The 18,331-nt window shown below is 38.1% G+C and overlaps 1 protein-coding gene across 23 annotated transcripts in view; it reads left to right on the plus strand.

The window, feature by feature from the left end:
• mical3a (microtubule associated monooxygenase, calponin and LIM domain containing 3a) overlaps positions 1-18,331 on the plus strand; it is a 75,614-nt gene that overhangs the window by 36,171 nt on the left and 21,112 nt on the right. For 10 of the 23 annotated variants that reach the window (XR_010013986.1, XM_063004234.1, XM_063004233.1 and 7 more), the window contains exons 10-25: positions 80-206; positions 317-410; positions 501-527; positions 870-1,017; positions 1,813-2,009; positions 2,566-2,684; positions 2,783-2,854; positions 2,938-3,114; positions 8,978-9,164; positions 10,464-10,555; positions 10,914-10,992; positions 14,650-14,845; positions 15,001-15,230; positions 15,736-15,828; positions 16,702-16,845; positions 17,187-17,249. Coding sequence is in view for 22 of the 23 variants with exons in the window: in XM_063004234.1 (XP_062860304.1) it covers positions 80-206; positions 317-410; positions 501-527; positions 870-1,017; positions 1,813-2,009; positions 2,566-2,684; positions 2,783-2,854; positions 2,938-3,114; positions 8,978-9,164; positions 10,464-10,555; positions 10,914-10,992; positions 14,650-14,845; positions 15,001-15,230; positions 15,736-15,828; positions 16,702-16,845; positions 17,187-17,249 (2,045 nt within the window). In the remaining variant the exon portion in view is untranslated. Of the gene's footprint in view, positions 1-79; positions 207-316; positions 411-500; positions 528-869; positions 1,018-1,812; positions 2,010-2,565; positions 2,685-2,782; positions 2,855-2,937; positions 3,115-3,508; positions 3,742-8,977; positions 9,165-10,463; positions 10,556-10,913; positions 10,993-14,649; positions 14,846-15,000; positions 15,231-15,735; positions 15,829-16,701; positions 16,846-17,186; positions 17,250-18,331 lie in introns of those variants that run through there. The other 13 variants (XM_063004235.1, XM_063004239.1, XM_063004236.1 and 10 more) reach the window with 9 other exon arrangements.

Below are 18,331 nucleotides of genomic sequence, written 5' to 3' on the forward strand. Positions count from 1 at the left end.
ACCCAAGTGCTTTACTTTATCTGTGTTTATTCTCCTGACTCGGAGCTAGTAAGAGAAAGTGTGAATATTTGTGTTTTAGGGAGAGTATTTACCGTCTGCTCCCTCAAACCACCCCTGAGAATGTGAGTAAGAACCACAGTCACTACACAGTGGATCCTACCACACGCTACCCCAACATCAACATGCACCTGCTCAGGCCCAACCAGGTGAGACGTCCAATTTACTGGTTTTCTTTATGTTTTTTGGCTTTATTTTTTTACATGCCACATTTTATTAGACTCTAAAACAAAATTAAATCTAATTTATTCATTGAAAGGTCCGGCATCTTGTTTACACTGGAGAGACCAGGGAAATTCCTGTCGACATGGAGAATGTGGTGAACTCTTCCACTCCCAAACTCTTGAGGAATGGTATGCCACCTTCATTCTTAAAACTTTTTATGTACTTTTATTTATTTGACTGAACTGGATGGTCTTAATGCCTTATTATTTTTATCCTAGAATTTCTGCTTGAGAAGCAGTTCCAAGGTAACTGTGTGGAGGAAGCCAAAATGCATGATGATCTTTATCTCATGGGCTCCATCTAAATTGTAGCATCTTGCAGTTGACTATATTAACTCAAAAATAGTTTTTTACGCCTCCTTTTAAACATCATGATACTGGCTGAACTAACAATATTTAAAGTAAAATATCATGTTAACTATAACTAAACCCTCCCAACCTCCAGGGTTCCCAATAACCTTATTTAATGAATAAAGTATTGTGTTTGTCAAGGATGCTGACCTTATCAAATTTACTAACAGTAATTTATGATGATAAATGCATCTCTCGAGGCAGTGACTGATCAGGTATGTGCATTTTCTTTTCCAGAATCGGTGGCACGTTCCAGCAAGCTGCTGAACTGGTGTCAGAGACAGACTGATGGTTACAGAGGGGTCAGCGTAAATGATCTCACTATGTCATGGAAGAGCGGCCTGGCACTATGTGCCCTAATCCACCACTACAGACCAGACCTTATGTGAGTTCCATTTGTCTTATATATCTCTAACCCTTACAGGTTCATCTAAACCATGGTTCTCAACCTGTCACCCATTTATCGCGTGCGTATCATGACACTCGAAAGTACTGCAGCTCTGTTAGGCTTGCCTTCAACTTCCTGTCTCTAAAAGCATGTCAGTTTGATGTATGTTGAAAGCAGTGCAACTAACATTAGTGTTGGACTCTTGTTCAGCATCTCGTGATGCTGTTTGCTTGTTAGAAAAAGCAAAGTGGCTTCTAATAGCCCTCCATAAACAGATCAGCCTCCCTCACTGTCTCAGAGTAGCAGATAAATCCATTACCTCTAAAACACATTAGCATGCTGCTTATTCTTCATTAGCTGAATGTGAAGCGTTGTGCTATTTGTTTGAATCAGTAAGCTTACAGTATTGCAGAGGTACATTGTTGGAAGAGTTTGGATATTGATATCATTTTGGGTTTTTTCTGCCCAGTTGTTACTTAAATTAGCAACCCATACAACATACAAGTCGATATCACATTCTTCACTATAAAAAAAACAAAAAAAACAAACATGGTGGTTGGTTGTTGGTTAGCATGTTTCTGATCAAAACCTGAATTACATAGGTGTTGTTGTTTGAGTGCACGTTTGACTATGGCAAGCTTTTGTGATACCACTATTGTAAAGACACCTTATAACATTAATAAATTATAAATGGTAAAAATCTATTACACTGTAACAGTACTCATATTTCACTTGGAAGTTCTAAGGAAGATCATAATGTATTAACTCTTTGTTTGTTCTTTTAATGGAAAGTGTCTTTGACTGTCTGGATGAGAAGGATGTTGAGAAGAATAATCAGTTGGGGTTTGACGTGGCTGAGAAGGAGTTTGGTATATCTCCCATTATGACTGGAAGGGAGATGTCCGTGGTAGTGGAACCTGATAAGCTGTCCATGGTCGTGTACCTCACCCAGTTCTACGAGATGTTTAAGGACACTGTGCCCCCTAGTGGTGAGTTGTGGTGCAGCGAGAGAACTTGGTGTATAAATATTTTGAAGTGGTGATTTATTTTATTGACGGTCTATGGTTTTGTAATGAGATCCAACAACATCAAGACCAGGTGTCCACATATTTGTTTGGCATATAGTGCATTTGCCGCCAAGGAGATTCTCAATTGTTATTTAAAATGTGATGACCAGGAATGCACTACTTGCATTTTGGAGCTATTGACGTCAGTGTAAGATACTTTACATTTATGTTTTTGAATTTGTGATACATTTTATCACATTTCTTTGTTTTATATGTGGCTTTTCTGTGGCATTTTATAATATATAATAATAAAACCTTATTTGAAAAGCGCCTTTCATGACACCCAAGGGCGCTGAATAGGTATAAGCTTATAAATGTGTGTTAATAAATAAATGTTTCCAGGCTTTTGAATGCATTATGTGTTAAGGCTGGTTGTGGCCAGAAGCATTTGTCCCTTAGGAATGAACAAAATGTATACAAACAGTTATAATTAAATAATTTATAGGATTCTTACTGATGGTTTTGCTTTGCGTTTCAGAAAACCACAACCTGAGTCCAGAGGAGAAAGCTGCTCTGATAGCCAGCACTAAATCTCCAATCTCCTTCCTCAGCAAACTAGGCCAGAGCATCCACATCACAAGGAAACGCAACCCAAAGGTACTGTACAGCAGAACTACTATGTCCTGGCACACTAAAACAGTTTTAATAATATTATTTTGTGCTTGTTTTTGAATCTTGGCTTATCTGATTGGCAGGATAAGAAGGAAAAGGAGCTTGATGGATTGGGGAAGAGAAGAAAGACAAGTCAGCCTGGAACATCCGAGGATGTAAGTGCATACCTCTGACTAGAAGTCATTATGTTGGATTGCTGTGTTTTAGTTACTGATGACTGTTGATGCTCTTGGTGCAGGAGGAGCCACCACGGCCGGTTCGTGATGAGCGACCCTTACTAGCGACAGCGCTAATGGAGCGGAGGGTTGATACCACTGCTGCGGCTAACAACAACAAAGTGAAATCCATGGCCACTCAGCTGCTAGCCAAGTTTGAGGAGAATGCACCATCGCAGTCTACAGGACTTAAACGACAGGTAGAACTGAATCTGGTTACTGGCTGGTTGTGGAACATGATGAGCAGTGCTCTTCCTAGACTAGTCCTGTGTGTGTAGGGGTGACTGGGCTTTAAAAAGCAGGCCAAGGGTCGTCACAGACTTGGATGCACTGTGTAAGTGGCAGAGGATACCACTGTGGTCTGTTATTGTTGTCTGTGGGTCAGTGAATTGTGCTGTGAAATGTGTCATAGTTTGTTTCTTATAGCAGATCTGTAAACAAATATGCTGTTTTTATGCTTTCTGTTCTCATTTCCATCTTTATCTCCTTTTTTCTCTCATTATTAATGGTTGGTGATGGGGGCTTATTGTGACTGGTGATTTCTGGCCTCTAACCGGTCACACCACCGGTCATTTTACACTCGACTGGTCCCAGATGGGCTCTATGCCTAATCTTAGGATTGTGCCTTTCCCATCTTTGCCCTGCATCACTCTGAAAGAAAAGCCAGTGCGCCTATCCCCAGGTCCTTCATGGAGAAAGGTAAAGAGTTAACCTCGTCCCTGAGCTTCACGAACCCGCATCTGTACCTTACCACCCCAGTCCTATAGCTTTATTAATGTTTGACCCAAAAGTCTAGTATGTTTCTAATGAAATTACCTAACCTACAATAATGACTAGTTCTCTTACTGATAATAGAACCTGTGTGAAGTGAACACTGATCACTTAGCTGCGTTATAGAACCTTTGAATCCACTAGATATTACTTATATCTGAGTGTGTACAGTGTTTTAGTGTCCAGTGTTTGGATGTTCAATAGCTGTGTTAAATGATCGTACTGTAAGTGATTGTTTGTCTGGGTGTGCATGCCCAACCTGTAAATGAGGATCAAGTTGCAGGAACAGATGAGTTTTCGCTTTAAAGAGATGGTGAAGTGTCAGACTTTGCCCAGCGGAGTGGATCAGGTATGTTTGTAGCTGTGAGAATAAAAATCTAGCAACTAGTTTCATAGTAAACCCTCTGACATAGCTACTACGGCTGCAATGATTAAAGTTTATAATCATAATAGTTGATAATAAAGTTATGGATACGTTTGACTGTAACTTTGGGGTTTTGCAATAGATTGTTTTTAGTCTGTTTCCCAAAGTCATCCAACTACAATAAACTACTAAGCATGTGTCTGATTCATGGTGTATCATTAGGTCTGTTTCCATTGTTTTGGTGCAGAAGTGGATTATGTGTGGGTCACATACACATGGTTTTCTATTGTCCATGTATGTCATAGAGTTGGGACCTAGTTAGCCTGAAGTTTGATCTTTTCCTAGTGATTAAGTTCCAAAGAGGTTCTAAAGGTTTATTTCCATTGAGTTTAATAAATATTCATTCTGGTCAGTGTGGAAGCTGAATTTGAACTGAGATTTACAGTAGATGATGTGTATATTAGGAGGTATACTAACTGATGTGTGTGTGTGTGTGTGTGTGTGTGTGTGTGTGTGTGTGTGTGTGTGTTTGATGTGTAAGTGTGTTTTCTGTATAACCACACTACCTCCTAACATTAATATAGATTTGTATTATTTTGTGATTTACTGTGTTTTCATTTGTCATGCTCTGTTGTGATAGGAAAGATTTAGCCCTTTAAAAAAATAAGGACTTCTAGCTGTAAAGTCTTTATAAGTTGAATACTAAGAGCAAATAAATGAAGAATATTGCAGGATGTAGTGTTTTAGACTAACATGATATTTAATATGGTCATAATTATTCAATTTAATTATATTGCTGATTTTAAAACCTACTTCAAGTCCGTGCAACTTAAACTGATTATAAGAATAATTGCTAATTGCAGCCCTAATAGCTTTCCTGATGTTAGATCTCCATCAAGAGTCCTGAATATTATAGTCAGAGTGACTTGGCTTGTTTTACTCCTGTCGTGTCTCTCTGAAGGCAAGCAGAAGCTGCGATGGTCCGCGGAGCTGCACTAAGAAAACCATTATGCTCTCCTCTATTTCTTCTTCATCCTCCTCATCATCATTCTCTTCACACACACAGGTGACATGCTGTACCAAACACTTGTCCCTCTTTCTAATCCGTTCTCTCTAACGTCTGACATTGTATTTAGGTGTTTGGTGGTAATTCTTTTGTCCATGACTAATGGTTTTTACTACACCAGGGTAATAACTAAATAACATCACTGGCTTCTAATGAAAGCAGGGTCAAAATAAAACATCACTCGTCCTTTTGGCTGCATTTCTAACCACATACAGTTGTACTTCAAACTGGTGTTCCTCCCTGGTGTTGTGCCTCTGTGTTAATACACTAATGTCATATGACTTCGTTATCTGGCATTGGTATGTCAAATTTTGGGCACAAAAAGCTAACAGCAAACTGTGAAAAAAGACATTTTCTCAAAGTGTTTATAAAGTTGTAACTTTGTCCTGTGGGAAAGTTTGGACACCCTGCTTATTCAGTACGTAGTAAGCACCCTTTATAATTTTGTAGGCAGCTAGCAGTCATTCTTGTTTTAGTAATGGGCCATCATCTACCTTGCAGATTGCTTTTAGTCATCTTGCATACACATGTTTTGGATTTACCAACAGATTTTTGACGACGTTTCAGTGAGGATACTGTAAAAACCCTTTTTAAAGCTAGTTAGTTTCTGTTTCTTGAAGTATATTTAAGCTGAATGTTGATGAGGTATGTTAAAGTATGTTTTTTTTCAGCTTCAGTTTCTTGACTGAATTTGCACTATGGAATCCATTCTTACAGCTATGATCTAACTGAGTGTTGAGGGCCTTGTTAGGGGTCCAACAGTGGCATCTTGGCCGAGCTGCCATTTTAACAGTGACGTCCCTGAATATACTGAGTGAGGTAAATTTTATCTGAATAAACTTTTTCCACAGGAGTTTGAGATCAGGTCTGTGGAGCCCAGCCATGACCCTAACATTCAGAAGAGAGCAAAGACACTAGCTGCTAAGTTTACAGGGCAGTCCAGCAAGCCAAAGGTAGAACAATACAAAAGTCTAATACAAAACTGCAATTTTCCTCTGGGATCAATAAAGTATTCTGATCCTGATTCTGATTCTGAAAAGTCAGGTTAATAAAAAATGCCAACATTGTTGGTGTACTTGTTAGGTCTGCTTGGCATGATGCCTTGATTGCTTTAAAAAGTCCAAATTTGACAAAAGCCTGAAAAATCAATTTTAGAGACTGAATAAAACCCTTTGACTGGTTAAAACAATGTTAATGTATGATCAGCCCATACCGATAAGATTGTTAAGCCCTGATTTTGACAACTATACCTTATATAGGTTAGCAGCATCAAAGCTAACGAATGTCTAATGTTGCTCTCCATTGTTACATCAGACTTTCCCCTCGTCTTGTTTTCTGTAGTAAACATGTATTTCTTTCTCTCTGTTCTTTTTCTTACTCTGAAGCCTATGAAAAAGCCCTCGTGTTTCTTTCTTCAGCAGTGGCTTCTCACCCATGGGCAGGACCCTGGGCAGCCCTCCTACCCCACTGATCCCCAACAGAAGGTACAGCATAGCTGCTGTGCATGAGTCCCTCCTGCCATGTGCTAAGTTTTTCTATCACTGGCTTTGGATTTTTACAGATACACATTTTACTAACAAGGGACTTAATACTTACTCAGTGTCCTGTGGCTTACAGGATACGTTTTTTTTAAGTAACAGCTACATGGCTTTATCCCACAGGAGAGACAGAGTTTACAATTTTGCTCTGATGACCAAGTGCCTTTACACATCCCTAGCATTCAGGAGCGAGCTGAGAGATTAGCCTCTTTGTTTAAAGACAAGCCTGCCAGACCCAAGGTGATTTTTCCATGTTAAAATTCACTAGTATTTACCAGCCTGGTTTGTATTACATGCTCATAACATGTAAACCGTTTGAACTCTTAGGAAAGGTATTTGTAATATAATGTTTTAGAAGAAGCTCCCTCTTTGTTTCTAGTTTGTCCTCTTAATTTCTTCACTTTCATTCTGTACAATTTCTGATTTCTCTCTCCTTCCTCTCTGTGTACTCTCTGTAAGAAAAAGCCCTCACGTTTCATCATCGAGCAGTGGCACAGAAGGCGAGAGATGCCCGCTGATCCCGCTCCATACTCACCTTCCTCTACCCGACAGGTAGCCTGTTGGTGAAGCAGCTCAGGGTTTCTGTGATTTACTCACAGATATCTTTCACAGCCTGTGCCTTGCTTTTGTTTACTGACCCCATGCTGTAGCCTAATCTTTAAAGGAATGAATCCCTGCATATCTGCATACATGCTAGTGTTACTGGCTGCTCCCAGCCATGTAACATACTGTAGATTGTCAGATTTATTTAGAACGGCAAAAAAAACCTGAAATAAAAGACGGAAAAGCTTGCGAGCCTTTACAACAAGCTTAATTTTTTTGTACAATTTGAATTTATAATAAATGTTTACCAACCCTACCTTACGTCTTTCTCTTGGATTGTTCTATTGGCTAAAAAGAGCTAAATGTATTGGAAGTTAAATATTTTTTTGTCTTTTATATGTTTCATTTCTGGTGTATTTTAACCAGATGTCTCTGGATCTGCAAATTTTGTAACGCTAACTGTTGCTCTGTCCCCTGTCACTATACATTACCAGCTCTCATATAAAATAAGGCAGGGTAAAAAAGCGAGGTCAGACAGCAAACCGTGTATTTGCAAATGACTTTCTTTAAGAGTAAATGTGGTAAGGTTTAGGTAATGGACATACTGATGCTTTATTAAAATACTTGATGTAAGCTAATTTAGTGTGCATTACACATGACCATGACATGTTGGTAGTGATTTATCGGTGTGATTGAGATTCCTTTCTTGTTATTCCTTACAGGTTTAACATTGGTGTGTGTGTGTGTGTGTTGCATGATAGTAATGGCTAATTACACTGTGCGCGCAGATTTTGATCAGATTTTATGTCTTTGTGGGTCTTTTTTTAAGGCCTTGGTTTGCTGTTTGTACTTAAACACTGGCTGGTTTGGGTGTTTCTTGATGTTCATGTGCAGTTTATGTGAAGCCTGGTTGTTTGAGTAATTTGTACAGAGTTTGACCAAGTACTTTGAAAGTAGTTGCCTTTTCATTTACATGCCTGATCAACCAAACATGCTTTTATTTTCTTACCATTTTTTACCACTTTAACTGAAATCACTTTGCTGATGTCTGTACGTCTCACCATGTTAACTTTATATCTGTCTGTAGCCTTCACCTCTTTCATTTCTGTATTTTTTACTGGACTCAATTTGTCTTTAAATTTTTTTACTATCATAGCACTATGTAAAGATGTATACAGGGGGAGTGAGCTTATTGGCTGAGCAAATAGCCAGTCAGCTTCAGCCTCAGGAGGACCACAAACCCAATCTTGTTAAGAGGACTTTGGTAAGAAGTCAAGGCGTGGTACTGATGGCATGTGATGCTAGTGTTAATGCATCCGGCTTTAAATAATGTGCCTGTTTTACTTTGTTCTTGAACGGGAAACTTTCTCGTATAGTTTATATGATCCTGCTTATTGTTCTGTCTGTGCAAAGAAAATGTAATGTGATAAAGTACTGATTAATACACTTCTTTAGAAGACTCTAACATTTAACAGTTATTCAAAAAAATGTTGTTAATTCCCTCCCAAATATTAGACATTAAAAATCTAAAACAGTAATGAAGCACCTGCACTTTTAACACCATCTAGTAATGTATTGTATGTTGATTTATAGTAAAAGATTGTTCTCAACCCACTATATGACCACCAGATGTGGACACCCCTTCTCCACTTTATGGTTTTGGATGTCAACAAGCTCATGTCCTGGCACATTTTGAATGTAATGCTTTGTGTGTGTGTGTGTGTGTGTGTGTGTGTGTGTGTGTGTTTTTTGTGTGTGTTTCTTTGTGTGTATTTCTGTAGGGTTCCTTGCGGAAGGAGTTTCCTCAGAACATTGGAGGCAGTGATGTATGTTTCTTCTGCCGGAAGCGTGTGTATGTAATGGAACGGCTAAGTGCGGAGGGCAAGTTCTTCCACCGAACCTGCTTCAAGTGTGACTACTGCGGCACCACACTGCGCCTCTCCTCGTATGCCTTTGACGTAGAGGATGGTACGCCTTTATGATCTTCCTTGAAAATACAATACACCTGCATGTTACATGTCTTGCATGTACACTCCTGCACATGGCCTCAAGTGCCCTCTAGACTGGTCATTCAGTATAATGTTGCAGGTCATCGGACAGGACTGAAGGCTCAGCTTTGGTTCCTACCTGCATTTAGTTCCTTTTCAATCAAGTTTGAAAGATCCCAAGCCTTTGAGTTTTAATTTCAGCTTTGCTATTGGCTGCTGTTGCTAATGCTGTAAGTCTCAAAAGATATGGTCAAGAACTGAATTGTTCGATATGGCAGACGTTTGGGATTCATCTTTTTTTTTTAATTATTAATGGTGTAAACAGCAAAATCAAACACAATCAGACATGTTCAATTCTGATCCAGATCAGTTTTAAACGTGGTACAAAATTTTGGTATGTGAAATTTGTTCTAAGGGCCGTAGTGGGAATGAATGCGAAGTCTGTACTGTCTCTGAAGTATCTGAAGTATCTGGGTGAGGCACTTTTCTGCACATGCAGGCCAGTTAATAACTGCAATCAGTTTAGATTATTGTCATATATTCTGAAAAGAAAACTGGATTTGAGCTGAAAGTTGAAAGCTTGCAAAGTGACATTAAATAAGTACTTCTGTTGCCTTTTACTGAGAGCTTATAAACCAATAATGTAAAAACCACCAGGAAACAAAGTAAATAATTAAAAATTATTTCATTAAATTATAAAAACAATAATTTACTGTGTAAAACTTCAACCAAGTCTGAAATAGTGTTAATGCACTACATTTATTGCATTGCACATTATACCCACAATTCCAGTCAAAACAGTCTATATGCTATGAACTTATCTGTGTTTGTAAGGCATGACACTCACTTTACACCAACAAATAAGAAAACAGCTACGATAATGCTTATTATACGTCATGTTTTGGTGAACTGAAGTGCCTGTATTAGCATTAGCATGTTGATATACCATTATTAAACCATACATTTTAATACTGTTGTATGCTGTTTCTTCATATGACTTCATAAGATTTCCCTTGTTTTCCAGCACACAGACATATTATTGTCTTAGACAGAGAACTGATTTTTCTGCTATTTTGGCCGCCCACTGACCCTTCTTTCAGCTCACACGATTTAGAGACTTCCCACTTGGCATGAGGAAAATATGCATGCTCAAAAGACTACTTAAAAACTGTTAGAAATCTTTGCACTTGAAATAGGTGTAAGGATCTGTCTTTGGAAACTTTGCTTAAAATGCTGGATAAATAAACCAAGTGTGTTTGTGTGTGTGTGTGTCCTGTAGGAAAGTTTTACTGTAAGCCGCACTACTGTTACCGTTTATCCGGGCTAGCTCAGAGGAAGAGACCTGCTCCTACTACACCTCTTCCACCAAAGGTACATACTGAGGGCAGCTTTATGTTTATGTTTGATGAATTTTATTAAGTGTGAGATAAGCCTAATTAACTGTCCTTTGATCAGAAGATGTAGTGAAGGTGAAAAGTCTGTTATTTCATTCTACAGGACTTAAAAAAGGAGGTTTTGTACAATTGCTTTATCATAACTAAACAGTCTGAAGCTTATAAAAGCTTATTATGTGTAGGTTGTTACCTCAGTTGTCTTTTACATGGTAGTTGCTATGGTTACCCTTTTAAAAGCTTTCTAAGGCTATTTCTAATCATTTATTTAAAAAATAAAGCAAAACTTGAAAATCTAATCATTGGAATCATTTTTTGTTATTTTTTTTTTTCCTCAGGAGTCCCCAGTGCCAGAAGTACCTCCAGCCACAGTGGATGCTCCTGCAACTCAGCCCCAGGAGGAGCGTGGGCGCTCAGGTACCCGCCTTTCCTCTCTTGGTGCCGTCCGGCACCTCTCTCCCAGGGTGGGGGGCACCATGCGCTCACTGCGGCGTGCTATGTCTTGGACTCGCCACCAGGTGGCACATAATGCTTTCGACTCACCCTTTGTCTTTACCTACTGCATCTACCTGTTCTCCTGCCTCACTTTCAACCTGCTGCTCAATATCCTGTAGCATGTGCTTGTGGTTTCCTCAAAGGTTTTGGGATGAGCGGTATGACAGAAGTGGAAGCTGTTGTGATTTTACTGCTTGTGAAGTGTATTTTGGTGATGCTGCATTGAATTTTATTGTTTTAAGTAATACTCTTATTCAGTTTTTTAACCCAGTCTCAGTTTTTGAACTCAACCGTATTTACAGCGTATGTATTTTAATCATGGATAGTAACTTCGACATACTCATTTGTGGGTTTAGGAAAATGTGCCAGGTCAAAAACATGCACCAGCAACTTTTTATTGAGGTGTAGAAAGGTCTTTACTGTGTTCTATTTTTGAGGCATGATCCCTCCTTGCTAGTAATAATAACCGAGTATAGCTTATGACCTATCTGTGCCCATAAACCTGTAAATAAAGCTGCATGGAACGTGGTTTGTTGCCAAGGTTGGGAAGAAAACCCAGTTTGTTAACCTGTGGTGAGAGGAAATTTGTCTGGACAGTCTTCTACAGATAAGATGCCTGTTGAAACATGGGTCACACTGTTAACAGTAAAGCAAGCATTGAATTATCATGGGCTTAGAGGCTACTGAGCAAAAAAGAAGCTCTTAAGGCAACTTAAATGTCTTTAGTTCAGAGACACAGGGTGCTCTGTGTGTGTTTTGTAGCGCCCATGTCAGTTAAATCAGTCCAAGTATTTGTGTTGGTAATGCATAACCACCACTTTCTTCTCACTGACAAAATTAACTTTGAAACCTCTGCTCTAGGGTAGATGAATAATGGTATTAGAATGATGAAATATTGATGAACCTTGATCTTAATTGATGTTGTTTTTGCCTGCAGTATCTTTTTCATATACTGTAATTGTATTTTTCTTGCTTGTTTCTACCCTCTGTGTGCTGAAGACTCCTTTACACCTGTTTACACCTCTCTCTGTTGTTCCTGTGTGAATATTGTGTATAGTTGTACCTGTAATTCTAATCATTATTTCCTTCTGAAGTTTGTGTTGTAGTGCTTGTATTAGTATGTGTGATGGAATTTCTCTGTAAGCTTTACCTTTCCCCACTCCTATCAGAGCAGCTTACTGCTAAACTTACTGCCTGCAGCTGTGCCTGTTATTCATCTAAAGCTAGAACCCATTATCCTCTTTGTGTTTTGGTGCTTGCATATTTCCTGCATGCTAAACCTAGTTTCATTAACCTCTCACTCACACACATAAAGAATGATTCAAAGATTTTGAAAAATGTGTGCAGTTAGTTATTTGCTTGTAGGCATATGAACATGGGGGAGGGCTTTTTATTATTTTTTAGTATTCATTATTCAAATATGGGAGTTCTTTGCCCTAAATGCTTCCACTTGATGTAAATGCAGCATTATATTACAATAGTTTAACTTCTCAGGCTGTCAGTGTTGTATTTGGAATAGTAAATATATATATTTAGTGTAGAAGAATTTTTCTATATGAATGCACACTCAATTGTTTTAGTGTATTTTAGCCCGTTTGTATGCTTTATAAACTGCATATTTTAGACTTTAAAGCTTAAAGTTGATATAGTGATTGTTACTATTGCACTAATGTTAGTACTTAAATAATGTGCTGCAGTATGTTCAGCTCAGGTCACACAGGTTTAATGTAGTACCAGATTCAGAGTATTGCTTTTAAAGCTATTCAGGTTTTATGTGTATTTAGGTAAAATGTTGGCATGTTAGGTGGTGTAATTCTGCTAAACCAAATCATGCACGTTCATCCGCATCCTGTTTTACATAACAATTACATATAATAGTAAATATATTTATGAAACATATGTATTATGTAGTTTTAAAGTAAAATATGGGCTTTTAGGGGTTTTTAGAGCTCATATCATTTATTCTATCATTGTCTCATACAAGTGGGGATGTCATGCTTAAAGTCATTACACATGCTTTATTTAAAGTTCCTATATAAATTTAAAACATTGGTCTTGTTCACCAGACAATGTTGCTTTGTAGGACGGGACAAGGCAAGGTAAAAAAATCTGTATTTACAGTAAGCAGGAACTAGTTTTTTACCACTTTTGCTTTTATTTAATATATTTTTATCTAATTATGTCTAGTTATGTCTTTTGACTTTGTACCGAGAAATACGATCAAAATTATACAGATATGTTAAATAAATACACAGAAAACGATAAGCAATAAACTGTACAGCAATTATCTCCATTTCTACATACCCCCTCCCCCCCCCCCCTCCAAAATTTGTACACAGCTGTTTAGACAAATAAATTCAATGTTCAGATGAAACAAAAATGAAACTCTTTGGGGAATAATTACACTCATCACATTTGGAGGAAGAACCGACATGACATGAAAGGAAACATGAATAGAGCGATGTTCTAGGCCAGGCACATTAGAATTGAATTTCATCTCAGTGGTGAAGTACTAAATCTAAAGAGAACAGCTACATTTCAGTGTGATACTTTGTGTGAAAAAGTATCAATTTCATTTTTTTAAGATATCTTGATTTATTCTTATAAATCCATACTTGTTGTGCAAAGTCAAAAGACATTGTGATATTTAAAGTAGATAAATTTAAAACTGGAAGTATATTAAATAAAAACAAAAGTAGTTTAATACTTGCTTCTTGTATATAAAAAGCAAATATTTACTATTATATGATATGGACTAATAAATAATATGTATTAACATGTTTGAAACTTCAGCTTGTGTTTGTCTTTTTGTATCGACATTCTCACTGTAAATCTGTTGTGAAGTGGCTAAAAATTGAAGCCATTAAAGACAGTGCTGACTTGACTCTCCGTCAACAGTACCTCAGTATTATATGCTCAACATTTCCTTACATGTGCAGTAATAGTTGCATATGAAAATATTTAATACATTTCAATTTTATTTAAAGACACCAACATTATTATGTAAAAGGGGCTTGACTGATACTTCATAAAATGATAATGTATGTAATAAGTGTTACTTAGAAAAATGTGACTGGCCAGGATGAACTGCTGTTGGCTCTCATCGATAAACTGAACTCTTGGCAGGGACTCCCAAAACAGTTGTTTTTATCTCTAGCATATGTATTTTAAACAAGTAAATAACATGAATTGACCCAACACAAACTCTCAAACATGATTTAGGTGCAAGTACAATGTACAGGTAGATTCCATAGGCTGCCAAGTGTCTGTCTTCACCCTACCATCATAAATTCCTAAGTTCAGATGGAGGGCAATCTACTACAGTATATATTTGCATGCACACACAAAGATAAACAGAGACACAGGGTGCTGTGTCTGAACTAAAGCATTAATAAAATAAATGTCTACACCAGTGCTGTAAATGTGGAAACTGTGGATGGCTTACCTCAGAGGTTCTTGGTTAAGCTTTCGAAGCATGGTTAATGCACATGTTCAGATGTTCAGGCCTCCATAACCCTTCCGAAAGCTAATTTTGTAATTAAATGCTATTTTCCATCTTTTCCTTACTCTTCTTTTTAGCTCCAGAGGTTAACGGTGTGGCAGAGCCCAGTGTAGCGAAGCGTCCGAGAGGAACGCCGGAGCGCATTGAGCTGGAGAACTACCGGCTCTCTATGCAGCGTGAGGAGGAGCTGGAGGAGGTTCCGGAAGAGACGCTGGCCGAGCACAACCTAAGCAGTGTGTTGGATAAAGGCACTGATGTGGATGTGGGCTCCAGGTACGTGATGGCTTTACTTTACGACTTCCTAGTGTTAATCAAGTTTATTGTTGAGTATGTTAGCTCATTATATTCAAGTGATATTTTGCTGTAGGGACAACACAGTGGCACAGGGACATTGTTTATTCTTGACGAGAATTAATTCTTCTCTGCAGTAGCTCAGAGTCTGATATGGAGGAAGAGGGTGAGGAGCTGGAGCAGCTGGCAGCCTCTGACCTCGGGGGCGTCCCGTGGAAGGAGGCAGTGGAGCTCCATGCTAAACTAAAGGGTGAAAGTGATGCTGGGTCATACAACAAGGACATAGAGCAAAGAGGCAGAGAGATGGAGGAAGAGGATGAAGAGGAGGATGAGGAGGAAGACGAGGAAGATGAAGAATCAAGTGATGGTAAATTACAGAATAAAGTTTTTGAAGAGTTCTTGATCTTTTTGCAAAGCATTTTAAGATTTAATAAAATATGCGAAGGCTGTGATGTAGGAACAAAATCTGTGAGTGGGTAAGATGCAGTTAATCGCTTCTTCTCGTTTAACATTAACAGCATTAAGCAGTTTTATATCCAGCAATGAATTTGGAAAGTGTTACATTTAACTCACCAACAGGGTTTAAGCCTGGTAACCCAAATATCACAGTAGTGTTATTCCAGAAACCAATGGGAAATATCTTTTAGGAGCCTAATCATCATGTTTTCCTACTGTGTATTACTCTGTACTGTCTGCCATACTGTTTACATCCCTGTACTGTGAACCATTTAACCCTTTTCTCCTCGCCCTCTTCATTCTCTCCTTTGTGTTGATGTCTTTGTGTGTCTGGGTGGGTGGATGTTGTGTTACCACTTGTGTTATCACTTGTTTGCCCTTCCATGGTTTGTGTGTTGGGGAAAATGTGGGGCTAGCAGAAGGGGAGTATTGTCCTTGGGAGAGGGAGCTCCAGTCAGGTCTATGGCTGGAGAACCTCACAGATGAAGAGGATACAGGTACATTTAAAGGTATTGCTGCCTGTGGATGCGTTTGCCCTGTGTGCACATACACACACACACACACACACACACACACACACACACACACACACACACACACACACACACACACTTACAGGGACAGTACATACCTCTGTTCACTTATTTTGACTTATTTAGACTGATCTTGGTTTAAAGTGTTTTAATGACATTATTAGTGACATCACAGTGATTACATGCTCAGGATAATTATATCTTTTAGTAGTTTGATCAACATATTTGCTTGCAATTTGGTTAACCAATCATGGGAATACTCCAGGTCCACATAATGATTTCTTAGCATGGTGTTTACAGGTCTTTAACAGTTGTGATTTGTCTTACATTACATTTAATTAGATTATTTTAAGCCTTTTTGAGGTTTATATTGACATGTTATTAAATTATACCATGTTTATTATCCTCAGTTATTACAATTAATATTAGTTTAAGTACAATTTATTAGTTTTTTTTTTATTTGAAGATACCTGCAGACACCCTGTTAAAAAGAATACAGACCATATGGACCATTACACCTAGACAATGTGCATTGGGGCTGTGGGTTTAGGAGGTTGTGATTTTTACCTCACATTTGCTGACTCTACCTTTAATTCAAGCTTTTACCTTCCTTAAAGCCTAATTATCTCTAAGTCTTGTAATCTCCTCTGTTCCTTTTCTCTTTCCCTCAACATTGTTTCTGTCTGTCTCTCATAATCTCCCTTCATCGTGCTCTCCTTATCGCTTCTGTTGGACCACGTCCATTTTTGGCCATCTGGAACACCACCACTTCGGCTACCTCTGTGACATTCTGCTCATAATTTTGCCATCACCTCTCACACTTCCACCCCAAAACATCAAATCACACAGCCAGGAATCTGAAAATCCAGCAAACCCTGCAGCCTGTTGACCCTTTGCTCTCACAGATGGTGGAGGAAAAGGTGGAGCGCTCATATTCAAGCTCTCCTCAATCCCTCCTCAGCACTCAGGCCACCCAGCCTAATTCCTGCACAGGTAACCCAGACCGAAGGAGTGTTATGCTGCTGGGACTCTGTGTGTCTGAGAGAGAATGTTTTATTACGTTTATTGTAACCTTTAGCTGTTTTTCATTCTTTTTGCCTTCCTTTATATTCCAAAGTTAAATGATAATGTGCAGATCATTTTGTTTGCTGTTTTATGCACATGTTATGATTTAGTTGATCTGTTTTATGTTCTGCATCCTTTGTTCATCCTGCTTTTACTGCAGTGGATTAGGGCGTATCCAACATGGATACCCCCTAAAGCCACATCATTTTTTTCATGTTGTTTTATGTTCACATTTTGTGTTTTTTATGTACCTGTTCATTGCATTTTAGTCCCTTCTCACAAATCGGTGCGGCACGAGGCTGTCAGGGCCTGGCTGGACTCAATGTCTGGAGGTAGTGCTGAGAGCCAGTGCTGCACATTTTCCTCTTGTGTTTGTACACTCACAAGCTTTCCCACACAGCAGAGCATGTGCAAACAGCTGAAGACTGGGGCTGCAAACGCAGGATGCATGATGAAGCTTATGTAACTGCATGCTGGAATCATGCAGATCTCTATTAACCAGGAGAAAACCGTGTGATTGTTTTTTAATGCTTTATACACTTACTACCTTATATATTGCTGCAATCTGCAATATTCACCCCCTTAACTTTAAAAATATTACTGTGATGTGTATAGAATTAAATGAAAATATACAAGAAATCTCAGTGAATTAAAAATATTTAATGATACATAAAGATCATTTTATTAAGCTGATGATTTTGAATAGAATGGGAAACATTTAGTTCTACTGACAAATGTCCATGTGCTCTATTATTCACCTGTTGGAAGTGTGGTGAGAGTCACTGTCTTGCTGAAAAGTTCAATTTCACCACAGAGGGCATAACATTCTTCTCCAAACTGCTTATATAAGTTTATATAACTTATAGTGCTTAAAAGGTTAGCACTTATGGACTCTTAAAACCATTAAATACTCTTAATGGTGTCTCAAATAATGTTCAAGGTCTTGAAAAGCTTTTTATACCTGTTGTCCTTTTGGTGCAAAGAAATGATTTCCTCTTTCAGCTCATTAGACCTCACAATGGCTGCACCACACCTTGATTTTATTAATGGTTAGTGTTTATATAACACATCACAGCTGAAAAAAAAAAAAATGAAGTGTTATTATTAAGCATTCAGTAGTTTAATCATTTGTAACCCAACTTTAGATTATACAGACTAGCAGTAGAATATAATATCAGCAATATTATATACATCATTCTTTTTTTTTTCTGTTTATTAGCCGTATCAGTCAGCAAATAAAAACTTAATTTAAATTAAAATGTAGCTCTGTGTAAAAGTTCCTAAAAATCCAATTTGTCTTTGTGGGGTTGAATATTTCTGTTTGCACCTGTATATTTTGTGTCACTTCTTGGCTGCTTACTAACCTAAATATTGATAACAAAGTGTTTTCAACTTAATTTTCAGTTACCTAATT

This window comes from Trichomycterus rosablanca, chromosome 11 (genome assembly GCF_030014385.1).
Source record: "Trichomycterus rosablanca isolate fTriRos1 chromosome 11, fTriRos1.hap1, whole genome shotgun sequence".
NCBI classification, from domain to species: Eukaryota; Metazoa; Chordata; class Actinopteri; order Siluriformes; family Trichomycteridae; genus Trichomycterus; species Trichomycterus rosablanca.